The sequence below is a fragment of the Ctenocephalides felis genome, unplaced genomic scaffold, assembly GCF_003426905.1.
Source record: "Ctenocephalides felis isolate EL2017-DRISC unplaced genomic scaffold, ASM342690v1 CF-g0.4_SCAFFOLD_00845, whole genome shotgun sequence".
Taxonomy (NCBI): Eukaryota; Metazoa; Arthropoda; class Insecta; order Siphonaptera; family Pulicidae; genus Ctenocephalides; species Ctenocephalides felis.
The window spans coordinates 41774195-41802087 of NW_020536999.1; the positions used below are offsets into that span (position 1 = coordinate 41774195).

The 27893-nt window shown below is 28.1% G+C and overlaps 3 protein-coding genes across 3 annotated transcripts; 2 read left to right on the plus strand and 1 right to left on the minus strand.

Moving 5' to 3' along the window:
• The first annotated feature begins 21093 nt into the window (after window positions 1-21093).
• On the plus strand, window positions 21094-22454 carry LOC113363464. Its single transcript, XM_026605966.1, has 5 exons — window positions 21094-21232; window positions 21661-21849; window positions 21930-22117; window positions 22192-22242; window positions 22317-22454. Exons 2-5 carry the CDS (start codon window positions 21663-21665, stop codon window positions 22398-22400), a joined length of 510 nt encoding a protein of 169 aa, XP_026461751.1. The 5' UTR covers window positions 21094-21232; window positions 21661-21662; the 3' UTR covers window positions 22401-22454.
• A 728-nt stretch (window positions 22455-23182) lies between these two features.
• On the minus strand, window positions 23183-25041 carry LOC113363458 (major facilitator superfamily domain-containing protein 10). Its single transcript, XM_026605959.1, has 7 exons — window positions 24589-25041; window positions 24359-24517; window positions 24107-24289; window positions 23787-24036; window positions 23542-23715; window positions 23333-23470; window positions 23183-23274 (listed from the first exon to the last, which is right to left on the minus strand). Exons 1-7 carry the CDS (start codon window positions 24994-24996, stop codon window positions 23183-23185), a joined length of 1404 nt encoding a protein of 467 aa, XP_026461744.1. The 5' UTR covers window positions 24997-25041.
• A 514-nt stretch (window positions 25042-25555) lies between these two features.
• On the plus strand, window positions 25556-27694 carry LOC113383360 (protein phosphatase methylesterase 1-like). The gene is made up of 9 exons (XM_026621636.1): window positions 25556-25609; window positions 25882-26086; window positions 26206-26315; window positions 26383-26519; window positions 26589-26706; window positions 26785-26850; window positions 26962-27180; window positions 27309-27466; window positions 27546-27694. The coding sequence occupies exons 1-9, from the start codon at window positions 25575-25577 to the stop codon at window positions 27692-27694; spliced, it is 1197 nt and encodes a 398-aa protein (XP_026477421.1). The 5' UTR covers window positions 25556-25574.
• The last annotated feature ends 199 nt before the right edge of the window (window positions 27695-27893 follow it).

A 27893-nucleotide genomic window follows, 5' to 3' on the forward strand; every position in this document is an offset into this window, starting at 1 on the left:
AGCTACGGGCAGTGAGCGGGCTTTAAAAAAATAGCTGAGTGTAAAAATAAATGTGTGAAAATGTTTATAACATCATAATTAGGATTTAAAATAATTATGAAATTAATTACTAGTGGGATAATAACGTAGAATATTTAAACGAATAATAACAATCCAAATTAAAGCCATCGAAAAATTACAATATTTGTGAAAATCTTTATAACTTCAAAATCTAGATATGAAATAATTGCCAAAGTGGCCTTACAATTAGAAAAATTGCTGAAAATATAAAACTCCTATTTGTGGAAGTCTTGATAACTTCAAACTCAAGATATGAAATAATTTAGCGATAATAATGTAGAATACTCAATATAACGATAACAATCAATACTAGAGCCATCGAAAAATTACAATATAAACCAAAGGCGACTGGCCTTACAATTAGAAAATTTACTGAAAATATAAAGTGTATATTTGTGAAAATCTTTATAACTTCAAAATCAAGATATGAAATAATAGCCAAGGTGCAAAAATTTGGCGATTATAATGTACAATCCAATAATAGCAAACGATAAATCAATCGAAAAATTGCAATATGAACCAGGAGCGGTTGACCTTAAAACAAAAATTGCTAAAAATATAAAATTAATATTTGTAAAAATCTTTATAACTTCAAAATTAAGATTTGAAATAATTGCCAAAGTACAAACATTTGGCGATAATAATGTAGAATATTCAATCTAATAACAATCAAAACTCATAACAATCATAAAAAATTACAATATGAACCGGGTGCTGTTGGCCTTTAAAATAGCTGAAATTAGAATTTAAGAATTATCTTAAATGCAAATGAAAATGTGCAAAAATTGTCAATAATAATATTGAATACTCAATCTAATAATAACTTTCAAAAATCCAAAATTTGCACAAAACCAGTCATAAAAATATTTGTATTTCATATCATATTGGAAGATTAAAACTAATTATTTTAAATTTATTCAGATTTAATTTTTGTGTTAAAGTCATAAAGTTTTGGTACAGTTTAAAATCGTCCATTTCAGATAATTCAGCATATATAGGTACTACATAATTTATAGATGATATACAAAAAGGCACAATGTCCATTATGTTTAATTTTGCTGCTGATGAATTCATGGATGAAGACAGAAAAGTGCATAGAATTTAAAAAAATGCACTGATATTTGTGTTCTTATTTAGTTAAAACTAAAACTGAGGTTAATTATATTATGGCAAATTATATTGAAAATTGAAAAGTATAGTCATTTCAAAATAAAATCGAAGCTTTTTCGAATAAAAACCATATAAATTATGAAACCAAGACCTAGTCATCAAAATCCAATAGGAAGTGCCGAGGAAGTATACTCTGTATAATTGCTACGTTAGTCGCTTTTATAAAATGTAAATCAAGCATTTTTTGGCGCTAATTGTTCAATTTACTTGCCTTGTAAGTGTAAAACGATCAATTTGGACAAAAAATTGTATCCATACATACATACACACACACACAAATCCATTTTTTCTGGGGTATTCCAAAATATTCAGAAACCTTCAAAACGTGAAGAAATGGAAAAATTTTCAATTTCGATTTTTGGACGATTACAATAACTTACCCTACGGGAAGTTAATAAACAACTAATCAACATAAGAATTACCAGTACCAAAGACATTAGAATGGACAAGATTTCTTTATGCTTTGGAGCTTTAGAGCTTAATACAAAACCCGCATTCGTGGAGGTATTTATGATTACCATTATTATTACTGTTTTAGTACCAAAAATTACTAAGAATACTACTAAAAAGGTTACAAATCTCTAAAATATACTAGAAAGCAAACTTTCAAGTTAAAAATCTGAAGGTAAGTCGATATGCTAGTTCCGGTCGCCTCAATCTCAGCGCTCGTGTTCTATTTACATTAGCCCGTGTCTGCTTCATTATATTCCTTCAACTTGGAAAATAATTTACGACGAATATATATATTTCTGCGTTAATTATAAAACACAAAAGAAGAGACATCGTAGGTTGATTCAAGTAAGTATAGGGTTAATTTTCATTATAGAAACAAAATTAGCTGCTAAGTATATATCACTTGCACACAAAAGAAAAAGCTTCAAAATAAGTAATACGTTTTGTAGCATCAGTAACATTTATGCCTTGATAATAAATATTTGAATAGAAATTATGGTACATTACATAATTTTGAACAATTTGTCCAAATCGTTTATATAATTAATAAGATTGATTAAATAAATTGTTTTTTTATTATGTGCATATTCTTTATAAAACCGTGTAGTTTTGTAAAATAAATATTAACAATGAACAATTAATTACAAATTATATAATATTATCTATTACTAGCTCTATTATTTTTTGGTAGAAGTTATTCATATCTTGATTTTAAGAAACGATAAGATTTAGTTAGGCATAAGCTTCAGTATTAAACTTAAAAATATTTTAAACACAAGGTTCAAACAAATGTTACTAGGCTTTTAAATTTAAACATATGATTGGGAACTTTGTACCACCTACATAACTAAGTTTTTGAGAAAATTATATAATTTCATATGCACCATATGGCATATTATATTGGATCATCGCCAAAATTAACAAAATTTAAGTTCTTTTTATATTATTTATGCACGTAATGAGATTTTGAAGAATGTTTATTTTCAGTGTATATATAACTAAGCGCAATCAACCAAATTATAAGTTTTAAATCAAAACCAATTCATAAATTCTACAATTATAATTCGAGAAGGAAATACTAAATGTTTATTCTCAACATATATGTGAATTTTAGGTGTTATAACGGATTTTTTTATAAATTATATTCAAAATATTTTGTTTTTGCAAAAATAGAAAAAAATCACATAAAATCATATGTCGATATATAAATTAATAAATAAATTAAATATGCAGATTTTATTGCTGCAATTAAAAACTAATAAAACATAGCATATACCATTTAGTACAAAGTCGCCGACAAGATCATCGACCTTCGAATTGCTACTTTCGTATCATCTTAATTTATGTGAACCCGACGAAATTAATAAAATATTTAAATAGAAACATCATCATATTAGTTTCGGACTACTGTAATGAAGAGTATGAGAATATGTGAAAATTAGATAGAAAATGACAAATTAATAATGCGCCAAAATATTCTAAAGCAATAAAAATTATAAATATTCTATATAATTCAAAAGTGCAAACTAACTATTAACGAAAAATAGACAAAACATACGCGAAAATTTCGGGGGGTATTCTAGAGTAGAAATTCAAAAAAAATTTTTTTTTTTATTTCATATATTCAATGTTTAACTATTCAAGATGTGTATAAGAGAGGATTTTTTAAAATTTAAATTATTTTTAGAGATATAGCCGTTTGATCATGAAAATCCTCTTCTGTTTCCTTCCTTTTGCGAAATTTTAAACGCGTTTTTCTTCTAATTTTATTTCACAATACGAAGCCCACGATTTCTCGAGTTCTACCGGGACGATTTATTTGAAATTTTCAGAGAATTTTCTTTATAGACTTCTCTCAAGCATATACTAGCTTCATCACCAAATTTCAATTTTTACTATTTTTAAAAAAAGAGCGAAAAACTCAAAAAGTTGTAAGATAAACGACCTTTTTTTCAAACAGTCACTATTTTAACTTAATCCTAGTATATAGCAATGCGACATTATTCTAGATTAATATTCTTTTTTTTTCGAATTGTTATTGTCATGTCAATTTTTTGGGATTCCCACTTCAAGAAACTTTTTTTAAAAAAAACTAAACTATTTTTTTTTAAAAAAAGGTAATTTTTTCTGCACTTTTGTAACACAGATAAATAAGTGATAGAAAATATGAAGTCAAAAAATTGATTGCCTCTTTTTTCAATTATTTAAAAATCATTAAAAATTAATATGCATTCACACAAGCCTTAAAACTAAACATATCCCAACAATGGGCCATCGTAAGCCTTTTATCGCATAAAACATAAACATTAACTTTGGCGAGCAGCGCTCGGGTTAGCCCGCTAGGATACGACATCTAGGCGCGAGCAGTGTTCGTGCGTGCCCGTTAAGTGGTTTAACTTTTAATAACCACAACATAAATCCTTATCAAAAATTACACAAGTTTTAAGTTTGCTAATTATTATTTAATTATTTTTTGCACATTTAGCCATGTATCTTCGAAATGGCTGGACCTGCCTTTTTTAAAAACTAATCACCTCTTCTCCCAATCATTACAAATTGAATGTTTTTTTGGATCATTCAAATCGGATACTCCTCAAAAACTCGATTTGATTTGAGATCAAATAGGTTAATTCGTGCGCCCGAAAACGTGGACGAAAAAATGCAAACATACAAAACACACACATACATTTTTTCTGAAGTATGCCAAAATGTTCAGAAACCTTCAAAACGTGAAGAAATGGAAAAAATTTCATTTTCGATTTTCGGCCCATTACTATAACTACTCTACGGGAAGTTAAAAATAAACTTAATTTTAATAGCAGATTTGCATTTTGTCTTAATTTTATTATTAATGTATACGAGGTCTGTTCAAAAAGTACCCGGAATTTTCGTTTTTTCAAAAAATATTTATTTATTCGTCTACATTAATGTGGTCCCCTTCAAAGTAGTCCCCCCCAGATATAATACACTTATGCCAGCGTTTTTTCCAATTTTCGAAGCACCCTTGATATTCACTTTTTGATATGTCCTTGAGCACTCTCAGCGATTTTCTTCAATCGAGGAAAACCGCCGTCCTTTCATGGGTCTCTTCAACTTTGGGAATAGGAAAAAGTCACACGGAGCCATATCTGGTAAATTTTTGCACTTTGCAACACTTTATTTCATTTTTTACGCAAAATTTAATACAAATTCTTTGACTTTTCAATTCTTCCATTGTAAAAATCGCCGAGCTCAGAAAAACACGTCGAACCTTAGCGACTACCACAGACAAAGTAAACAGTGAATATAGCTGAAAATTTCATCATACTTTAGGGGCATGTATACCAACACAATAAAAAAAAAATTTTGACAATCAGACACTCCAGACCCGCGAAATTTAATTATTAGTAATTCCGGGTACTTTTTGAACAGACCTCGTACATTTTATTAATAATTATTCAAAAAAAAGTTATCATTGCTCTCAAAACACAACGTTTGAAATTTAGAAATGAAATGCAATATGCATATATTCTCAATATATTAATCATCAGTGTGCTCACAGTTTTCTAAAATTGTACAATTGTACAGACGTTTAAGAAAAGCCAAAAACGTGAGCTGAGATATAAGATAATTAATTAATAATCATTCTATTTACGTATCTGTGATAAATAAACTCATCATCCTCGGCATGTGGTCTCTACCTAAGTTAGTGAGCACGTTGTTCTCTAGAACGCGTGCGGCATCGAGCGATTTCCGTTGCATCGTTCCTTCGACGGTTTCTAAGTTTAGAGACGACGACCATCTCGGACTATTAATAACGCAATATGCGATATAAAGATCATGCTTGAAAAAGACACCTGCACAAATCCTACAAAGTGTCAAATAAAAATCGGTAGAAAAAGTAGGATCAATCACTAACTCGGAACATGAAAGCACACAAGACATGTTTAACGTTCAACATCCAAAAGAACCAAAATGGATACTTGACTTCAGTCCCTTTTAGCCCTGTTATACATCTTCTAGGACTAGATTGATAGCAAGACATAGCATAGAGCCATATAATTATTAGAACATAAATTCATTCAAAATCATTTACAATTTCTGCAAATATTCATATTTAACATTAAAAATATGATCTTATATTTGAGGTAAGCTCAAAAATATTTGGTATAGTTATATACTTCAAGAAATAATACGTCACCCAGTTATTCATTGAAATATTATATTATTATTCTCTATCAGCTCCCAATCTAGTGTGACGACATTCAGCTTCCATTCATAAAAAGCAAACAGGATACGAAAGCAAACCCCCGCATTTTACGTCTACGCCACTTTCTTGCCAATTCGTTAATAGAAATATTCCTGATAATTTCGTATGAGTCGAGTTCTCACAAGAACCCGAACAATAATAAGTTTTAAAATACGAGTATACACTCGACGACATCATGGGATCTATAAATATTCGATATGTGTAGCTTATTAAAAGGAATTTCGTATAATATAAGAAGTAAAGAAGTATGTGTGTGTATGTGCGTGTGTGTGTGTTAGAATTTTAAAAATCTTTTAAAACACTCACCAAAAACTTCTGTACGCAAGCTGGAATTCCATCCAATCCTCCAGTATCGGTGCATAATCTTTCGGAGCTTCCTCTTAAAAGTTCTGCCAATAGTTCAGCACTTGGTTCGGGTGGACTCCTAGCATTTTCCAGTTGCGATGGACTAGATGCAGTTCTTTGATGATAAACTGTCCTCGGTGGCTCCTTCAGCCCACCTTCTTGCTGTCCTAAGTTTACTTGCTTGCGTTTAGGTGGCGTCCTTATTTGCGCCTGTGTCAAATTCTGCTGTTGCGCAGCATGGCTGGTCAAATGAGATGCATCAAATGATCGATTATTTTGACGAACGCGGGCTGCACGTGAATCCTGTTGATTTTGCTGTTTTGGCGATATTATTTCTTCCAGAAACTTCAATTCTTCGTTGTATTGCATTTTTGAAAATTTTGATGCATCAGGTTTCTTCATCTCTGCTTCAAGCATTTGACCATAAGGACCTCGCAAAGGTCTTTTCGAGTAGCGTCTTGGAGGATGCATAGGCTTGTTTTCACAATCAGACAAATCAAAAGGTGAGGGAGAAGGTGAGGTGGTGTGATCTCTACCAGGCGAAGGAGCTCCTTGGTCACTTTCACCATCAGAAAGAGATTCCATTCGTCTACTGAATGCTTTTCGATTATCTTCTTCTTTCTCTTCTGATGTTTGACAAGACAAAGGTGGTCTTGGAGACCAAGTGGATCTATTACTTTTATAGTCTGATGATTCATTTCGCCATTCAGTTTTCGAATCATCAACATGATTCTCAAGTTTAGGTTGCTCTACCAATTCCTCTGCGCTACTTTTACATTCATTTAAGTCTTCTGTAACGTCCGTATCCTGAGAAGGCCATTGTGTTATATAAATACCTTTCCTACGTTTAGATTTATCCACAACTCGTTTTCGCTCTTCGGCAACGCTTACATCTGGAGATGGAGTATCACTTTTAACCGAATCACTTGTTATTAAAGTAGGTGTCGCAGCAGTCCATTGATCTGTCTCACTTGGTGTTGTTGAAGACCATTCGCGAACAATACATTCATAAACCGGCACTGGTACAACAGTTAACACAGCTGTATGCAAGTCGGGTTTAACTACACTCGTTTCTTGAGGTACCTGTGAGTTTTCATTATCAAGATTTATATCAACTACACCTGAGTTCAAAGAATTATCTACAACAGTTTTATCTGATTCACTTGCACTAATAGAAACCATGGGTTCACTGGAGGAAGTATCAATCAAACAATTTCGAGATGATACGTAGTTTTCAGAATCTTTCTCGAAATCTCGTTTGCCAAAACTTTTCATGTTCTCAGCATCAATTGAAGAATACGGCAAATCATCTTGTCTACTATCTTTTCTTTTTGGAAATGTATTGAATTTTGAATTTCCATTTTGGCATTTTGTAACTTTTGCTGAATCATTATCAACTGTCGTGACATTCTGCAAAAGAATATCCGACGTTAATTTTTCAATTATGCTACCTTCAATTTGTGTCCCAGGACACTCCGGTGAAGGGGGTGTATTGTTAAGTTCGACTGCACATGTTCGATTGTCACTCGGTGTATCACTTTCATCTATTTCGTTTGGCACATTTTCATAACATTTTAATTGTGAATCACTCACAATCGCTGGTATTTCATTTGAAGATATTAATTCCTGTGCCACTCTGGAGTTTGGGCTAACACCCTCGCGTTTTCGTGGCAGCGTGAGACCTGCTTCAGCCGCCACAGATCCGGAGGCAATGCGTGGATTCTGTGTGTTTCGAACATACTTTTTACCATCTGGTAAATAGTCGACCTGCGAAAAGGATGCACTACGGAATGGTATGGTTCGTTGAATATAAGATCCAACGATGGCTCTCGACTCTGGCTTGCTGAGTTGTACGTCAAAAGAGTCATCCTGCTGCGTATTGCAGACATGCTGTTGCAAAGTTGCGGGCGGAGAACGAGGTGTTCTGTTTCGCGGTGGCGGTACAGGCGGTGGTAGCGGCGGCGGTGTAGGTGGCACGGGGGGCACATTGGAACTAGTGGCGCCTTTCAGACGTTCAGTAAGTTCCCGCAAGCTGTCGGCGCGATCTCCGGTCCGCGACGGTCGGTTGTGTCGAGAACGGCCCCCGCGGCCGAAGCGAAAACGCTGCAGGCGATCCAGCGTGTCAGCGCCAGCACAAGGCTTCAAAAGAGCGGGCAGCTCGGGTTTGGCACGTACGCGCGGTCGCGCATCCTGGCCTCCTACTGTCAACGAAACTTCAGGCGTCGTCGCGACTCCTAGAGCCGGTATGGCGGGTAATGATGTACTACCAGAGGGACGATATACGCGCTCTGGGCTCGCGCGAGACACTGCATTGCGAGGACGCCAGAACAGAGCTCGGCCGCCGCCACGGGGGCTATTAATAGCGCGCGGCCAGGGCAGCACTCCGACACAACAGCAAGGCCGCTCATCAGAGCCCGCAATTCGACTCGCAAGGGCGCGAGGCGGTCCTAAGTTCACATATCCTGTTCTGTAATTAAGATGGAATCATTCATTTTGTTAATAATAAATCTACAACAGAACCATGCATATAACATTTTTCCTAACATATTGAAAGTCTTGTTATTAATATTTTTTACATATATTTGATTACAAAAATATTTGGACTTTTCTAAGATCGCTTTCATATGTCTATTTTTCTACACAAAATAAGTTTTGTCAGTTGAATGAATGCAACTCAATACTAAGAGTGATCATATAGCAAAGCGAATGTAAGTTCAAGGAAAAGCAACGATGTTTTACAGTTAAAAATAAACAATTCAAGCAATTAAAATACCCCGAATGTTTATTTAAATGGTAGGTTGATGCACGAGCAAATATTGATAATATTTTACATAAGATTACTTATCTGCAAATGAAGAGATTTTCTCATGTGCAAAATGTAAAAAAAGCACTATACAAGTACAATAGAATAATTATAAAAAACGGATTAAGTTTTTCGATTAAAAGTATATAAAAAAAGAAAATGTAATGTTAAACTCATTGAAGTCCTAACTGTAGGCAATAGAAACGAGTAATTCAAAATCCCAATGAACTTCGAATGTTCTAAAAATACACGATGTAGCCTATAAAAATCTGAGTGTTTAATGTATAACAAGGTGAACTATCAAACTGATTTAATGTATTAAGTCGTAAAATATTTTGTTTATAAACAAATGTTAATTTAAAGATTCATGTCAAGCAAATGTAAATCTAGTAACTACATGATCATGATATAAAGTCCGCAGCCGATCAATTTTATAGTCGCATTTTCATATTTAACATTCTTGAAAAATCATTATTTACAATATATATTATATTTTTAATCATAGGCATGCAATAAAACTTGAATGACAAGATTATTATTTTGACCTATTCCAGTGCAGAACCCTGACAGGTAAGGACCCCCGCGGGGCTCGGAGCACCGCATCAGGTGATCCCTGAGCCATATGACATTGCGCACGATGTGAATACGGCCCTGTCAGCGCTATGGTGTCAGAACTAGAAAAAATAATTTAGAACATAGAGAAAATGAAAAATATAGAATTACTGGACAAAGATTCATGTAATTATATCTTATATATTTATATATTATATAATTCTAACAAATGTACAAAAAATGTAATGTAAAATATATGAAGCTAAAATAAAACATTTTGAATAGACTATATTCATTAGTTTATTATAAACGGCTATGACAGACTGAGGAATGAATGGGTAAGTAAGTCAATGAATTTTAAACTAATGTTTTTTTATATTCCATATTTTTGGAATTTGAATTATTATCCGAAATAAAAATTGTAGATTTCGTGCCATATATAAAAAATAATCACATATTCCATACCAAAAATATTCAAAATATTACTAAAAAGAAAGGAAAGCAAACTTAGGATTTATTAATAAATTGATAAATATGATTATTTATATCTGAACTAAAAATCATGCCTTATAATTGATAATCTCAAAATAAAAAAATAATGCATGTTTAACTTTTAGTTTCTAGTACTTATTTTGCAGTATGGTATTAGAATGTCTTTTAATATAATAAGTCACAAAATAAACCATTTTCAAATCACCAAAGAGAAGTCAATTATTTCAAAATATTCTTAATTTTTCATATGAAAATTTTTACTTACAGTGTTATATCTGCCGCGAATTTTATCGCAAACCTTGATGTTTTCTTTTAGTATCCCTTAAACCTTGAAATTTTCATACATCGAAGATATGAACAAGATTCTGTCTCCTGTATCGGATCTAATTTAGGAACTTCCGTAGCCGTTTGGTGTCAGCAGCGTTGGTGATTACATTCATCTGAGACTTAATTAACAAACATAATTTTAATATATAAGTTTTGATAATTCAAAAAATAATTACGTATTTATAAAAATAACCTATCAATAATATTTGGTCAAAAATGACTTTTGAAAAGGATGATGTTGAACTCTTATGATTCTATTGGCATTTATTGCTGAAAATCATATGTAAAACCGTATTTTAAAGTATAATTTATTTGCAGACTAGTGGTGCATGGCATAGGAAGCAAATTCGCCGCAACTTCACGTGCCAAAAATTGAAATTTTTAAAAAACCTTCAAAGAAAAGATTTTTTTGAAAGAATTTGACTTTGTTGAAAAATTAGATTTTTTTATATTTCGAAATTTTTTTATACTTTGAATTTTTCTGAAAATTTTGAACTTTTTTTTTCAAAGCAATCGTGCTGGATGGCTGTTTGGTATGGAACCCATAAAAATGTAAACGAAATTCATACGTATTATTAAAATCTCTATCAAATATCTGATAATTTGATGTGAATATGTCTAATGGTCATTTTTGATCGCAAGATTGCGTTTTATTTTTACTTTTTTCACTCGGTCTCTAAAACCGCTAAACCTACCTTCGCAAAAATTTAAAATGTACTTCGTTTTTCAATACTTCGTTCTCTCAAAAACTAAATTGCCATTTTTGGCTCTTTTTGCCCCGTATTTTCGAAATGGCTAGACCTGCCTTTGCAAAAATCTAACCAGCGAAATTTCTTCTTAATCCGTAATCAATAATAAACTAAAATATATTCTATATAATTTTTATGTAAATACACATACATCCATTTTTTTTAAGTATGAAAATCTAAGATATGATTTTTTTTTATTTTTCTTGCAATTACTATAACCTACCCTACGGCAAGTTAAAAATGCTTTTATTAAGTAATTTTGCTTTATAAGAATATTCTAATTTAGGTATAGCTAAGCATTTTTATGAAAATTTGTTCATCAATCGTTAAAAAAAACTATTAAGTGCATCATTTTAATAATTATAATAAACACTGCGTAGTTTTATTAGTAAAATCAACACATATAGAAATATAATATACAACATCTAGAACATTTTTTACAATGATTATTTATGTTTTTTTAAATTTCTTGTCATAACACGAAAACAAAAAAAGTCTCATAACATAATGTAAATATATTTTTCTCATGATAAAAAGATTTGATAATCCTATGAAAGTTTCTCTCACAGTTAAATGTCGTATGTAGATTAATTGGCGAAGCAGAACAAATCATATTGTTTATTGACGCATAGATTAATAAGAGAATACAACTTTCCATTTAAAACAAATGTTTTTATAATTTTGACATACAAAAAATCTGAAAGCGATCTACTTTATGACAAGAATGATACTTAAATTAAATTTATTATCACAAGTTTTAATAAATGTCATAATATATTAGTATGTACAATTAATTCAAAATACTATGGCTAAAAAAAACTTGAATCAGACACATCCTTATAAACGTATTAGTAAGATTATAATAAGATAATAAGATATTACGATTATAAAAATTTCTGTTGGCTAAATATCAGCAAACTCTAGGAGTGGTCTAACCAAAAAGTAATGGTCAATCATTTAAAAAATATTAAGAAAATATAAGACTTATAATTATTGGCTAAATTGAAATAGTTAAACCGACAAAACTGACTTCGTCTGTGAAAGTTTGAAAAAACTGCTAATGATAAGGATTGAAAAGACCTGATTGAAAGAGTTTGAGAATCATATTAGAAAATATAAGAAGGATAAATTCTGGTTATAAATGTTAGCTAATTAAATATTTCAAATTGCCCGGCAATAATTTATTATTATTATTGTTAATAATTAATTGTTATGAAGAACAGACAACTTATACCGTATACTTAATCTAAAAAAATTAGTATTCATAACCAATCAACAGGAAGTACTAAAAGTTTTTGCATGAGTAGATTTACTGTAAATTATTGCAGACAAATTTACATTGAAATTATAAAGAAAGGTTTATCGTGCTAAAAAAACGAACTTTTTAACATGGTATTTGCTGAACAAAAAACTTGTGAATATTGCTGTAGATTAATTCAGACAGTAATAGATTTTTTGTTTTAAAAATTGTATTGTTTATCCATGTAAAGCATCACAAGAACACATTATATTTGAACACATTATATTTGAACACATTATATTTGAACACATGATTTTACACAAAAACAATTACCTAATAAAGTATGTATTCAAGGACGAGAATTTAACTATTCCTTTATTAAATAGGTATATTTTTAAAAAATATGGTTTTCTCCTTATAGTTAAATTTAAACACACTTCATTCCTATAAAGTATAATAAATAAATTTAAGTATGAATACTTTGTATTGCATTTGGAATTTTATTGGCAACTTCAAATATATAATTGTTAGTTCCAGTATTTATAATATACTATTGAATTTTTAATAAATAGTTGCAATCCATGAAACTGCGTTGATTTTTCATTAAAAAAGAATACCTTCGATTGTTTGGTTGCTTATTTGCAATTGTAGCAAATATCAGTAAAATATTTTCCTAATTAATAATAAAAGAAGATTTGTAGACAAAAAAATATTTTATATAAGATGCAGTATGCAATTTATAAAAACTACAGCCGGTTCATATTTTAATAGCCAGATTTAATAAACTAATGAAAGGGAGTATTATTTTTGTAGATTCTGTGGAACCATGATCTTATTTACCATTAGCATTATGAATGTCGATTGCGCTTTTGATAGTAAATGTTATACATTGATATTTTAAAAAATCAAAGTTATTTTAATGCAAATCCTAACAATGTTTACATTTCAGAAATAATTTAGTTATATATATTTTCGTGTGGACTCGATTTAAAACGACTGCGTTACTCAAAATATTTTCTCAACTATTATGCATACTCTAAATATATCATAGAGATTTTCAAACTTGAACTCATCCTAAGTCGCAACATTGTAGCTACTTTATAAATTAATATAAAAGTAAAATTCCAAAAAATATTAAAGAAGTAAGAAAATATATGGAACAAAAATTCGAAGTATTTAAGATGATGTATTATGAATAGAGATTTTCCTTCGATAAATTGTAACCTGACAAATTCGTGTTCAAATGATATTAATTCTTACTGCCATGTATTATTAATTGGTAGAGAGTAAGACCACCCGGAAGAAGCTTAATGAGCATAATTAATTTATGTTCATTCAGTTAAATATTAATATTAATTTAATGAAAAACCAATTAAACAAATTTATACAAATTTCATTATTCATAAACCTACATACTTTCACTAATGTTTATTGATATTTAGTACCTGATAAATTAGTAGAAAAATGTTTGTTACGTTTTCAAAACGATTTCAAACGAAGATTTGAAAAAAAAATCAAAATCAAAACATGCATGCAAGTGAAAATGAAGCAAGTTCATAATATTTCAATAAAATTAGAAATGCTTGCAACATGTGCGGGGAATTTATTTAAATTTTCCTGAATATTTTCAAATTTTAACTGTCTTGATATTTAAAATTATGTCAATTAAAAATTCTAGAAATTTAACATTTCTACTTAATACTACATTCTTAATGCATAGTATACTATTGCATGTAAATAAGAAAATAAAATATGATACCTATCAAATAGAAAAAATCATCAAAGAAATTTAAATTTCTATAAAATTTAATAGAATTTACATTACTGAAATTGTGCTTACTTGAATCAGGAGGTATCCACACGTGTATCAAACTCAATTTATAAATTTAATATTATTTTGCAAAAATAATATTAATATAAAATGAATAAAATTTTATCTGTATTTTTTATAATCTCAATTTATTTTCGTTTCGTTTTCGGAATCCAATCGCTTCGGTGTCAAATCGTAAACTGAAAACGTTGAACGTTTGCAATATTCTTTAAGTTGTTCTATGACGCATCGAGATTAAACTTCAAAGACTTATTCTTTTAAAAAGAGGAAACTTAATGCCGTATGGTCGGTTAGTAGTCCACAATTATGAAATTTATTTTCAGAACCTGCCAATTTCAATGATCTTAAAAATATGCTTTTATTTTAACGCAAATGTGAAACTGTTGAAAACTGAAATTGAAGATTCCTCGGGAAATCCTAAGCGAAAGGAAATGATATCACAGAAAATTTTGCACTTTGTGATAAGTATACTCATGTGTTTTAAAATCGCAATATTATATGCAAATATTTGGAATATCTTGTATCAGTTTTTTTAAACTTTGTCATGTGGAAAATTTTGAAGTAATAAATTCAAGATTTGGGATCAGTTCAGTTTTCGGTAAGAGCTTAACGCGGTAGCATAAAAATTTGCCTTGACTTAATGACGTTGAGGCAACCCTGTAAGCTCATCAGTTCAAAATTATTATTTTTCAAGAATATTGCAATTATTATAATTATCATTATCATAACATAAAACAAGGTCTATCAATAATTATAATACCATAAAGAAAATTCAACAAAAATTCTTGAAGGCGTTATATTTGAGAGCACCCAAAATTTATCCTGAAAAAAGTTTCAATTACAGTCTGATACTACAACATTCGATTCCTATTGATAGGGAGATGTGCAGATTAGTTTTTGGTATGACCCAAACAACATTCAATTTGTAATGATTGGGAGAAGAGGTGATTAGTTTTTGGCAAAGGCGGGTCCAACCATTTCAAAGATACAGAGCTAAATGTACAAAAAATGGCAGCTTTTGAGAGAACTAAGCGTTCGATTTAAATGATACAAAGAACTTTCCGCTTGTTTTAACAATATAATTGCCTTAGGAAAAAAAATTGTACGATTTTTTTTTCAATTTTTTTTTCCTAAAATTTTTTTTATCGAAAATATTTCAGATTTTAATTTAAATTTTGCCTTAAGTTCCAAAGATCACTTATATACTTTAAACAAATAATTGTAACTTTACAATTCAGTTTATATAATTCTTATAAATATTAGACAATGTTACAGTATTTATAATAATGAAAAGATTTAATATTCTTCGAATTTATCATTATGGAACGGCAATTTGTCTTTAGGCACGATGCCATACACCACTAGATTAATATTATTTTAAAAATCTGAATAATGTTTATCATACTATGCATGCGCTGCATTTGTTTTTCACACTTAGTATTCTGTTTTCTAATCTGCTATTAGATTCTTATGAGATTGAAATTGAAATTGACTAAAATATATAATTAATTATATAAATTATTTTGAACCTGTTTTATAGTTTTTTGTGCTGAATATTGATTTTGTACCTATGTTATTCAATAACAATAATTTATTATTATCTATGCAATTATTAATACTGATGCAAAACTTTTACTTTTGCAATAGAACAACAATAAATAATGCAGCTTATTATTTGAATTAATGTGAAATATGATATTTGAAGAATCAATTATTTACTAAACAGTAATGCTTTTATTCAAATTTTTATTACTTATTATTTCATATATACTGACTCTATGAAATCTAAATTTAATTTCATATTAATTGTGAAATACTATACACTGAAAGTGCTTCCAGTCGCAAATAATCGCTGTAAGTTGATACCTTCAATTCTGTTGTTGATAGTAGTGAATGAATCTTGCTGCTAGGAAAGCGATTAAAAAAAGAAATAAATGTTTACTGTTTTTTTCTATTTAGATACTATTGCGATTAAATCTTATCATTAGTGAAAACATTATTTTTTAGTGATAGCTTTTGTTTTCGTGAATGAGAACTGTGCAAAGATAAAATATGAAATGAATCATTTCAGTTAAAAGATCATCGATGAGTCGAAAAATTAAATAGAAATTATTTATATATATAGTATATGTATAGAATATCATTTATTGACTTACCTATTTTTTACGTTAAAATACAATTAGTTAAATGCAATTATAATAATACACAGCTTGTATGTAATTATTGGCTTTAAATTAAATATAATACAAATAACGTATAATTTAAAATTTGAACTAGTGGTGTATAGCATCGTGCTAACACGATTTATATCAGCATTTTAATATATGTTTAATATAATTCTCACAAGAATCAATAACAAATACAGAGAGATGTATAAAATAAGTATCACAAATGCATGAAATAATGCTATTTTACTTAATTCTAGTGCCAATCTCATAAGAATCTAATAGCAGACAAAAAAACAGAATACATAGTGTGAAAAATAAATGCAGTTCGTTCGGAGAAGTTGTTTGTGGAGCATATAAATAATTTATATTTTTAAGATGATTAAAAACAATTCTTACTAATATTTCATACGTCCTTAATATAATTTTTATAAGAATCGTTATTGAATCAAAACGTTATTGATAAGTCTGTATCTCAAACTCGGAAAGTAATTCAATTTTACTTGAAATGCGCTTGGCAAAAGTGTTCATAAAGTTTATTAATTTATTTAAATTTTTAGGATAATAATAAATAAAAACTATTTATTTGCTAAAACAATTCATACGAACATTTCATATGTGCTTAATATAATTCTTATAAGAATCGAAAATCGATGCAATGAGGTTCATAAAATAAGTATGTAGTAATTCTAATTTCAATCTAATAAGAATCTAATAACAGAAAAGAAAACTAATTGAATAGAGTGTGAAAAACAAATGCGGCAAAAGGAGGATTTTAAGATAATGCGACATAATTTAATTTAATATATTTTACTTGATTCCAATTTGAATCTCATAAGAATCTATTAGCAGACAAGAAAACTGATTGCATAGAATGTGAAAAACAAATTTCGTGCACTTGGCAAAAATTGCTAATGAAACATGTATTTTATTTAGATTTTTAAGAAAATAATAAATAAAAACAATTTATATAGTTGCTAAAAAGATTCTTACTAATATTTCAAAAATTCTTAATATAATTCTTATAAGATTAGGTGTAAGGTCACAAAATACTACCTCTGGTAAAAACTAGATGAAAATGCGTTTAATGAACATAATTAATCATAATTTAATAAAGATATTTATAATATATGTGTTAGTAAAAAATTAGTTTTAGAATGCAATAGAAAACGTTTGAAATATAATCTCAGTTAGGACGATTATATAATAATTATAATATAATATAAAGGCCAAAAAATTAAATTTGAATACAAATACAAAAGTAGCAAATATATTGGTATATTAATTGATAATGAAAAATATTTATATTCAAAGGTTTTATATGAATTATAAAAAATTGTTATAATTTTGTTCTATATAATTAATTTAGTCAAAAAGACTTCTAGTTAATTTTAATTTCAGTAATTTAGCATTTGTCTCAAAGTTAAAGAAAATAATCTACAGAAGTATAATTAAATGTATCTACCTGTTGATTCCCAGACACCTGTTTAAATAGAATTTTATTTATCCATGAAAATACATCCAAGACAATAATCACTTAAACTGCAGTATATTCCCAATTTAAACTTTAAATCACTCAATAATAATCACTAATACAAAACTCAACGCACTTATCACCATCAAAAAAATAATTAAAATGTTGTAGGGATGCTGAACTCGGAGTAAAATATATTGAATTAAATTTAAGAAAATTAAAAATTGATAGTTGTCGATTTAACAGTGATATAAAATATTTTAAAATGTATATTATTATGATCTTCAGAAACGTTCAAGCATTTCAAAATAGGGCTCATTGACTGCCCATTCGAGACCATGCACATACCACTGCATTCGTATCAAATCGGCGTCTCTCGTTTGCTAAGCATACAGTGCATGAAATGTTTCAAAGTTTATTTAAGTGAAATTCTTGGCTAATGTTTCATTGGTATCTTTAATAAAAGAATATGATATAGTTTTTTTGACGATTTTTTTCAAAAAATTTCAAAAAATTTATTAAAAATAGACATATTGAAAAATAAATCTGGATTCAACCAAAACCAAAAAAATATTTTTTTATATTCATTCATTAATTCAAAAATATTAGTTTAAAATTGGGTTATTTATTTATTTATTTATTATTATTATTATTATTATTATTATTATTATTATTATTTATATATGCGCCAATCGGCTATGTACAGTATATTTATAATATTACACTAACTAATATAAAATTTGAATTCTAGCATATAATATAAAATAATATACGTACACTTTATGCGTAATACTTTGGAAGCAAAATCTAATAATTAATTGCACATAGTTTATTGTATATATTAATTAGTATTGAAATAATACAAATAAATATAAAAAATAGATTAGATTAGATTTTAATGATATAAATACATTTATTGATATGCTTCCCAGATTTTGTAACAAAGAAATAGTCAATTATCAAGACTTTAGAATCAAGAGGAGAATACAAAACAATTGATTTTTATATAAATACAATTAATATTAAATTAATATCAATATGATTAATATTTCTATTTTAATAAAAGTATTTTATTAAAAATGTGTAAGCTCCATTTTTGTTATATAAAATATATAAAGATCAACTGTTGGTTGCCCTCATATATTAATCAATTAGACATAAATAATTAACTAAATCATGAGGAAATATAAATAAAACATAAGAAGTTATGTTATTAAATTATATTAATTTTAAAATAGACTGCAGAAAATCATAAGTCCTTAAAAATTGATACACTTATTAATATATTTCACAGATTTTTATAGTAAAAAAATAATTGCTAAATATATATCAAGACATTGTAATCATTATGAAATTATGGTAAAATTGATTTTTTTATATAAATAGCATTAATATTAATTATTATTGAAAAAATTATCAAAAAATATGCATATAATATAAAATATATCAGCTTTTCCCTCAAATTAATCATTTAGACAATACTGAATCTGTATCATAAGAAAATAGACTGTAGAAAACCAAAAATCTTAAAAAAAAATTGATCCATTCATTGAAATGCTTCACAGATCTTTATAGTAAAAAAAAATAATGGCAAAAATAAATATCAAGACATTAGAATCAATATAAAAAAACAACATTGATTGTAATGTTGTCAACAATGTCAATAAAAAATTACATCAAATAATATGATTGATATTTATATTTCAATAAACTTATCGCAAAATTTGTAGATTCCCATTCTTGTTGATATAAAATATATAGAGATCAGCTTTTTCACTAAAATTAATAAACTAAACAAAAATAATAAACTAAATCAAAAATGATGTAGTAATTGCATCTCGTGCAAACCCTTGATAATATTAGAATATAATATATTCATAAATATTTTATGAAATATATGGTGCAAAATTAATTATATATTGTAGGTTCAGTAACGAAAGTTAAAATATGTTTTTTTATAAGCTTTTGAAAATTAAAATTTCTTAACATTTAAATTCAACATAATTATGCAAATCTATCAATTTTCAACAAAAAATTTTAAGTTTTGTAGGATGAACAAAGAGTATAATTTTATATGTCAATAATTTAGTAATTTTTGACATTCTTGCTATATATTATTCAAAATAACATGATCGTATAATTTATTTTTGAAATAATAGCAGTTATCATGTAACAGTTATAATGTATTCATCATATTTTTACATACGGTCAACATTTAGAATTTACATTTTGTTCAGAGGAAATATGTCTACTAATTGAATAAATATAATTAAAAAATAACATATAACATAATTGATATAAGAACCATGTTTACTTCTCTATTTATTTTAACTTTATCCTAAAATTTATTTCACCTGAACTAGGTATGTACATATATTGTATCTACTCATGTCATTTTAAATTGGAAATGAATATATACAGGCCTGTACATGAATTTATACTTGTTTATCTATAAAAATATATCATATTTATTTATTTATTTTACAAGCCATCTTATTCTAATGGTATTATAATAAGGCTCATGTCAATATTTTAAACATTTTATATAATTTATTTAATTAACAATTTAATAAGTATAGATACTTTTACAATATAAATATTTTGTTTGACAAATTTTTGGTTATTTTATGACATGACTATTTAGTTAAACAAATTATTGAATATTTAATATAATACATAGTTATCGCGGTGACATCGGTTAATGAGGAAAAAAATATTAATATAATTATTAATTTACTTAATTCTTTATAATAATAAAGAATACTCAGGAACAATTATTGATATACTAATATTAATTTACATTTATTACAATTACATACAATTATTTATATACTAATATTTATTTACATATTAAAATTATTAATTTTATCTAATGAACTGGATACATACTGCAAATCGTACTCATACTGCTCTACATTGTGCAGAGCTACATAAAACTTTGGAGTTGTTTTAGTAAACAATAGGTGTTTTCACGTTTTTAGTTCAGTGTTGATTAAATGTTAAGTGTAAATATAAAGAAAACTACTATTATATCTAAAATACTACATATTATTTATCTTTAAAAAAAAGTCGTTTAAATTGAAGTTTTTTAAGCTTAACTCCGCCACTGCCGAATTAACTGTTTTTGACCGAAAGGCGTGACAACGTTGACTCGATGACCGACGATTCGAATTCGCTGTTTCTGTTTGTTGTGTTATTTATTGACAATTAACTTGTGACTGAATTTTGTGTCGTGTTTATTTATTTATTCAACTTGTTTTATAAATTTAGTTGTTTCATTTGAATTTTTGTTTTAAATATTTGACGACGTCATAGTTAATAGGTAATTAAAGGTTAAATTGCCAAACACGTAAAACTATTTAGTAGAAATGGGCGTTAACAATTATGGACTTACACGTTTTTGTTTATTTCTAAATTAGGAAACATATTGTTATTTTTTATATTATAGGTAATTTGTAAGAACCGTCTCTTATTTTCTTAATTACTAATAATTTATCATTTGTGTAATAGTGATGTTTACATTTAGCCCTCATGTGCCCTCATGTTTCTGTATATTTTATATACAGAAGAAAAATAAATAAACAATAAATAACAATATTTTATTTTTAGTCCTGGGAATTAATTTATTAATTAAAAATTAATATTTAAAAATAAAACATGTGTAATATTATAATATATAAATAAAACATATATATGTGTAATATATAGTGCCATCAATGTATCAATAATTATTTACAATTTCTTTAACAGAAATGCCTGTCCTAGAATCTTGTTGGTCGCCATGTATTTGGTCGAATACAGTGAGAAGTGGCAGTTATGCTGTTGCTGTTTACACGGCAGCATTTTCTATAGTTTTAGTAACTATGATTAGTTACATGATAGCTGGAGGAGATTCTACACAATTATACAGTCCTTTATTTGAAACAGATGTCCGTTATTGTAAGTATTCATTCAATGAACAAAATTTTAATTCACATGATTTCGATTATGTTAATTCAAATTTAATTTTCTTATTTCAGCCATGCAAGTTGTTGGAGGTTTTTTTATTTTTTACCTGCTATTATTATTACTTTTTTCTGGATTACTTGTTATTGGGATACGAAAAGGTAATCGTGGACTAATGTTGCCATGGATGACTTCATTTGCTTTGATCATAGCATTCCAATTAATTTTTGGTTTGTGGCTTTTAGGAGGCTATTACATATATGTAAGAATTGTTTTTTTAAGTAGTTTTCAAATGCACAGGAATATGTTTTTAACTAGTAATAATTATTATTTCAGTTGGATTCGGTGTATGCGACACTTATTGACTGGATATGGATGGCATATAATGTAAATTTAATTTATATATTTTGAATTATATTTTATTTTAGACATTACTATAACATATGTCTATTTTTTTACAGATTTACTGTTGGTTATGCGTTTACTCACAATATCAGATATTCAAAGCAATGCAATCACCTAATATTGAACTACTGTGGCCTTAAAATGAAAATTTAACATGATTGACTTCAAGTGTTCATTTATTATATGTCAAGATAAATATTTTTTTATTTATCAACTGCACAAATAATTTATTTGTAAATATTTATATATATATTTACAAAATATGAAAATGCAACATAGTTTTAAAGTAGGTATATTATTTGATAAACCCACATGATGCTACGCTTCACAGATCTTATAGTTATAAGTAAAATGATATCAGAGATGTCAGCTATTAAGTTACAAAATAATCCAAATAAATAATCCGTCCATTTTAAATTTAAGCACGTAGAACATATTGTATTAAATTATAATAAACCTGTAGATATGTTTCTGGTTTTATTTGGCATTGCAAATAGATTCAAAGTGAAAATAAAAGTATGATTAAGTATAAAAAAATGTTTAAAAAATTATTCAGGTTCATTCTTGAGAGCCTAAATCAAGTAAATGTGTAAAAAATAATATTTTGTATATTTGAATATAAATTTTAAACACTTTAATGTAGTATAAATTTATTTGTATATATATTTTTCCATATAAATATATAAAAGATTTCCAATAAATATTTTTTTATAAAATTTTCTAAATGTTTTGAATAATTTATAATATATTAATGCATTAACAATTAAAGATATCCGTCTTTCTAATAATACACATATGATACATTCACACTTTTGAGGTCATAAATAACATCAGATCATTCTATTCACCACATTCATTAATACTATTATCATCATTTGATATTTCAATAGTAATACTGGTCAAGTTATTATAGTAATTTGTTTTATACATTCGAAAATTGCAACATTAATACTGGTATAATCAATAAAACACCACCAACTAAATATGTCAAAGAGCAACCAAAACTCCAAAATGCTGAAAAACACAACCAAATTAGCACAAGTTTTATTATTTACATTTTATGCAACTTTACCAATTGATGCTATAACAGGACCAACAGCCCTAGCTAAAGCTCCTAATGATCGGAACACACCCATAACTGTTCCTTTTTGTTCAACTCCTCCAAATCTAGATGCTAATGACATCAATGATGGAACAACAAATGCAGTAGCTGATAGAAAATTTTACATTATATATAATACATCAACCCAAAATAAATAATCTACTAAACAATAAACTTACAAACTGCAAATAGAAAAAGTCCAATGTATAAGAAATAAATATGAACTATTGGAGACAATGCAACAAAACCATAAGCGGGTACAATAAGCCAAAGACCTGCAACTGCTGCAGATTTTAATTTATGTTCAGGTACTCGTCTCACAAATCCTCCTTGGAATATAGCCATTATTATGCCTAATTATGAAAATATATAAATTATTCTCAAAATATGATAGAGCTATTAACAAACAAAGAAAATCCCATACCAATAAAGAAAAACATTTTTCCCTGTTGCATTGAACTGTATCCAAATGTATGATGGGTTAAAAATGTGAGCGTAAACTCCAGTCCACTATATAAGAATAGGTATATAAAATAAACCTGACCTAATCTTTTTAAATTGTCTTTGTCTGATTTGTGTAATGCCGCAACAGCGGTAAATCTAAAAAGTTTAGGTATGCTGATAAGATTTGTAGCTTGTGATAAAGTTGTTACAGTGGCCTTTGAACGATGTTCCTATAAATTTTTAGATTCAATGATGATTTTTTAAAAATACAAGCTTAGAAAATAAATAAGTGTATAATACCTTTGGGAGTGTTTCATTAAAGAACACTGCCACAAACAGAAGGTCGGCAATCGATAATAAAAATGCAAATACAGCTGGGTACATAAACCAATCCACATTTGTTTTGTCTGTCAATTGACTAAATAAAGCTCCAATAAGAGGTCCAATAGTAAATCCTAAAGAAAATGCTATACCCACCAAAGCCTTCAAATGATATTAAAATTAATATAAGTAATAAAAAGCCTATTCACTATTTCAACATGATTATTTTACCATTCCTTTTGTCCTGCCTTTTCCACTAGACGCATCGGCAATTACTGCCATACTTAAAGAAACATTGCCTTTGCTTATGCCTCCTATAAATCGAGCTAGTATAAACAATGCAAAATTTGATGACAAAGCCCAAACAATGTAAGATATCGATATGCCAGTCTAAAATTCAGTCAACAATGAATTATTTTGGTGATGTGTGTACACATATAAAAGAATAAAAATCTTTTTACCAGACAAATCAACATAACAGGTTTTCTTCCGTAAACATCAGATATTCCTCCAACTAGGGGGCTAATAAGGAATTGAAGAAAACTAAACATGGAACCTAAGACACCGCCAAACAAGACTGAGTTGAACCTTTCTGGAGCTCCAACAAGATTTTGAAAGGTTTTTATGTTATCTGAAAACCAGCTATATAGACCGATAGAGTCATGGACTCTGTAGAATTCCATCAGCGACGGAAATAGAGGCAATATTAGTGTAAATGCCAACAAATCAAGTAGCAAAGAAAAAAATATTATATACACAGCTGGCGACGTCGTACTTTCTGTACTTTTTGATTTTTTGTCTGTAGATACTTCATTATTGTTCGAAACTTTTGATATATTTCTACGTTTTATGTCGGTAATTTTGTCCATTGTTAATACGTTGAAATTTAATGAATAAAAAGATTATGTACGTATTAAAAATAAAACTATTTGTTCATAAGCTCGCACAATGTGCACTGGGCGCTATTAAACTTTCTCTTATCTGTCTCATTTACATACTTTTACTTGTTGTTTTCAGTGGGTCATACTCTAATTTTTGGCATTTGACATTTAAATGTTACCAAAGTCTTAAAGGGCGTTATAATCTCTTAACAAAAATTCCGTTAACTTTTAGACACTTGACATTTTTGATCAGAAAATTTATAAATGTTACAAATTTGCAAATATTGCAAATTCAATAATTTAACATTTGAAGCGTTTATGCAAGAAAAGATTTGAAACAACAACAAAAAATTCACAGACAAGTTTTTGTTCGAAGGTGCCAATCTACGTTCAAAATAATTTATCTATCTATGATATTCAATGTTTATCTGTCATAATAAATCATACAATTAGAATGTTATAAGAATTTGCGTTACTTATATATTTATTACTAACTAAAAGGATATTGTATATATCAAATGATTAATTTGATTTAAATACTTAAAATGTCATCTTTACAAAAAGCAATGCTGAAAAACAGGCTTCCACCAATGCATCCCATGTAAATACTAATGTATTTATATAAAAGTGATTTAACAAAAATAAAATAAAATAAAAATGTAACTTAAAATTATTTGCATCCTCAGAAATTTATCTATGCTAATACTAAAAGTCATTATATATTTCCAGGTTACTTATTTGCGACTTGAAATAAAATTATTCAAACCTATTCTGAATAGTTTCAATTTTTTTATATATACATTGATCTTTTATAATAATAATGTTCTAAAATCAATTTTATTTTAAAGTACATATCTACTTTTATATTTTAAGGAATAAAAGAGATCTGCATGGAGGTCGGAAAAGAGATTATACTCCTGTACATTGGAATCAATATTTTAACAATCGAGATTTTGTCACTACAGAAAGAGGAAAATTTTGCATATATTTATCAGAACCATCAGAAGTCAATGATTCTCCTTTAATTGTCATGTTGCATGGTGGAGGTTACTCTGCCTTAACTTGGGCACATTTTTCAGTTAGTATTTCTCAGCTTAATAAAATAAAACAATAATTGTTCGTAATTGAGAAAAAAAATCATACCCATTATAGGAACCAAAATGTTCATTTTTGCTTTATTAAATAATCTTTTTTCAGACATCTATCACTGAATTAATTCACTGTCAGACACTAGCTATAGATTTGCGAGGGCATGGAGAAACAGAAACAGCAGATGATAAAGATTTATCAGCTGATTCATTATCTGTGTAAGATTTGAATATGATATTCAATCTAGAATTTATTTCTATTTCCAAATATGTAATTTCAATGCAGAGATGTTGCAGATGTTATTTTACAACATATGAAAGATAAAAATGTCAACTCAAATGTCTTCCTGGTTGGACATAGTATGGGCGGTGCTATAGCTGTACATATAGCAAGTCAAAGACTTCTTGACACCTGTTTAATAGGTATAAAAAAAAGATCCCATAAAATTAATTCATATTACTAATGTTGATTAAATAATTTGTTGTTTGAAGGTTTGTCTGTAATTGATGTTGTTGAAGGAACTGCTTTAGATGCATTAGCAAGTATGCAAAGTTTTCTAAGGAGCAGACCATCTCATTTTAAAAGTGTTGAGCATGCAATCGAATGGAGGTATTATAATATTATAATTTATATTTTATATATGAAAATAAACTCTCCTAAGAGTTATTCACTATTTTATAATTTTAGTGTGCGTAGTGGGCAAATTAGGAATTTAGACTCTGCTAAAGTTTCAATGCAAGGACAAATTATCAAGTAAGATTATTTTAAATCTATTCGTAACACATGGTTCAGTAGTTCTTAACATCTAAACTTGATCATTGCAATAAAAAGTTCTAGAATATTTCAACTATTGATTCTTTTCAGTGTAAAAACAGGACAGTTGGCTTCCTCAGAACTATGGAATAATCCTGAAACTACAAAATCTAGCACTCAGGATGATGTAATAGAAAGTCTTGGTGAAAAGATAAACCCAGATTGTATATTGGAAGAGGAACATGAAGATAATGAGGAATTAAACAATACAAATGCATCAAATTTCAAACCACCTCTACCACCAGAACTGCAAATCTTGGATACAAAAAAGTATTTACTTCCAGTAAATTTTTGACTCTTAAGAAAAACCCAAATTGTTTGGGTACATAATGATTATGAATATATCAACCAGATTCATAAATTACATTCACATAGTTATTATCTAATAATATTTACAGATACAGTTGGCGTATTAACTTATCACAAACAGAACAACATTGGCCCGGGTGGTTCAAAGGACTATCTAACATGTTCTTAGAAGTGCCTGTACCCAAATTACTGTTATTAGCCAGTATAGATGGCCTTGATCGTACCTTAACTGTTGGACAAATGCAAGGTTTGCACATTGCTTTCTAAATATTAGAAATATGAACTTAACACTTACTTTTGGTCTGGTTTACATTATTTTCTTTCAGGCAAATTTCAAATGAGAGTACTTCCTCGATGTGGGCATGCTGTACAAGAAGATAGACCGCATGAGGTAGCTGAAATAGTATCAGAATTTTTAGTCAGGCATAAATTTGCAAAATTGAAAACTGATGTACAAACAACTGCTGTGATATAAGAAAAGAATTGATTATTCTCAAATTATATTGATTTAATTTGAGTCTTGTACAATAGAGTTCAAATGCAAAAATTTATTTCGCTGGAAATGTTGTAAATAGATGAAATATTGGAATACTCAATATTAAATGTAAACTATATTTCAAATAAAAATTTAAGTAAGGCTCACCGATTTTTATATCACATCAATACATCTGTAT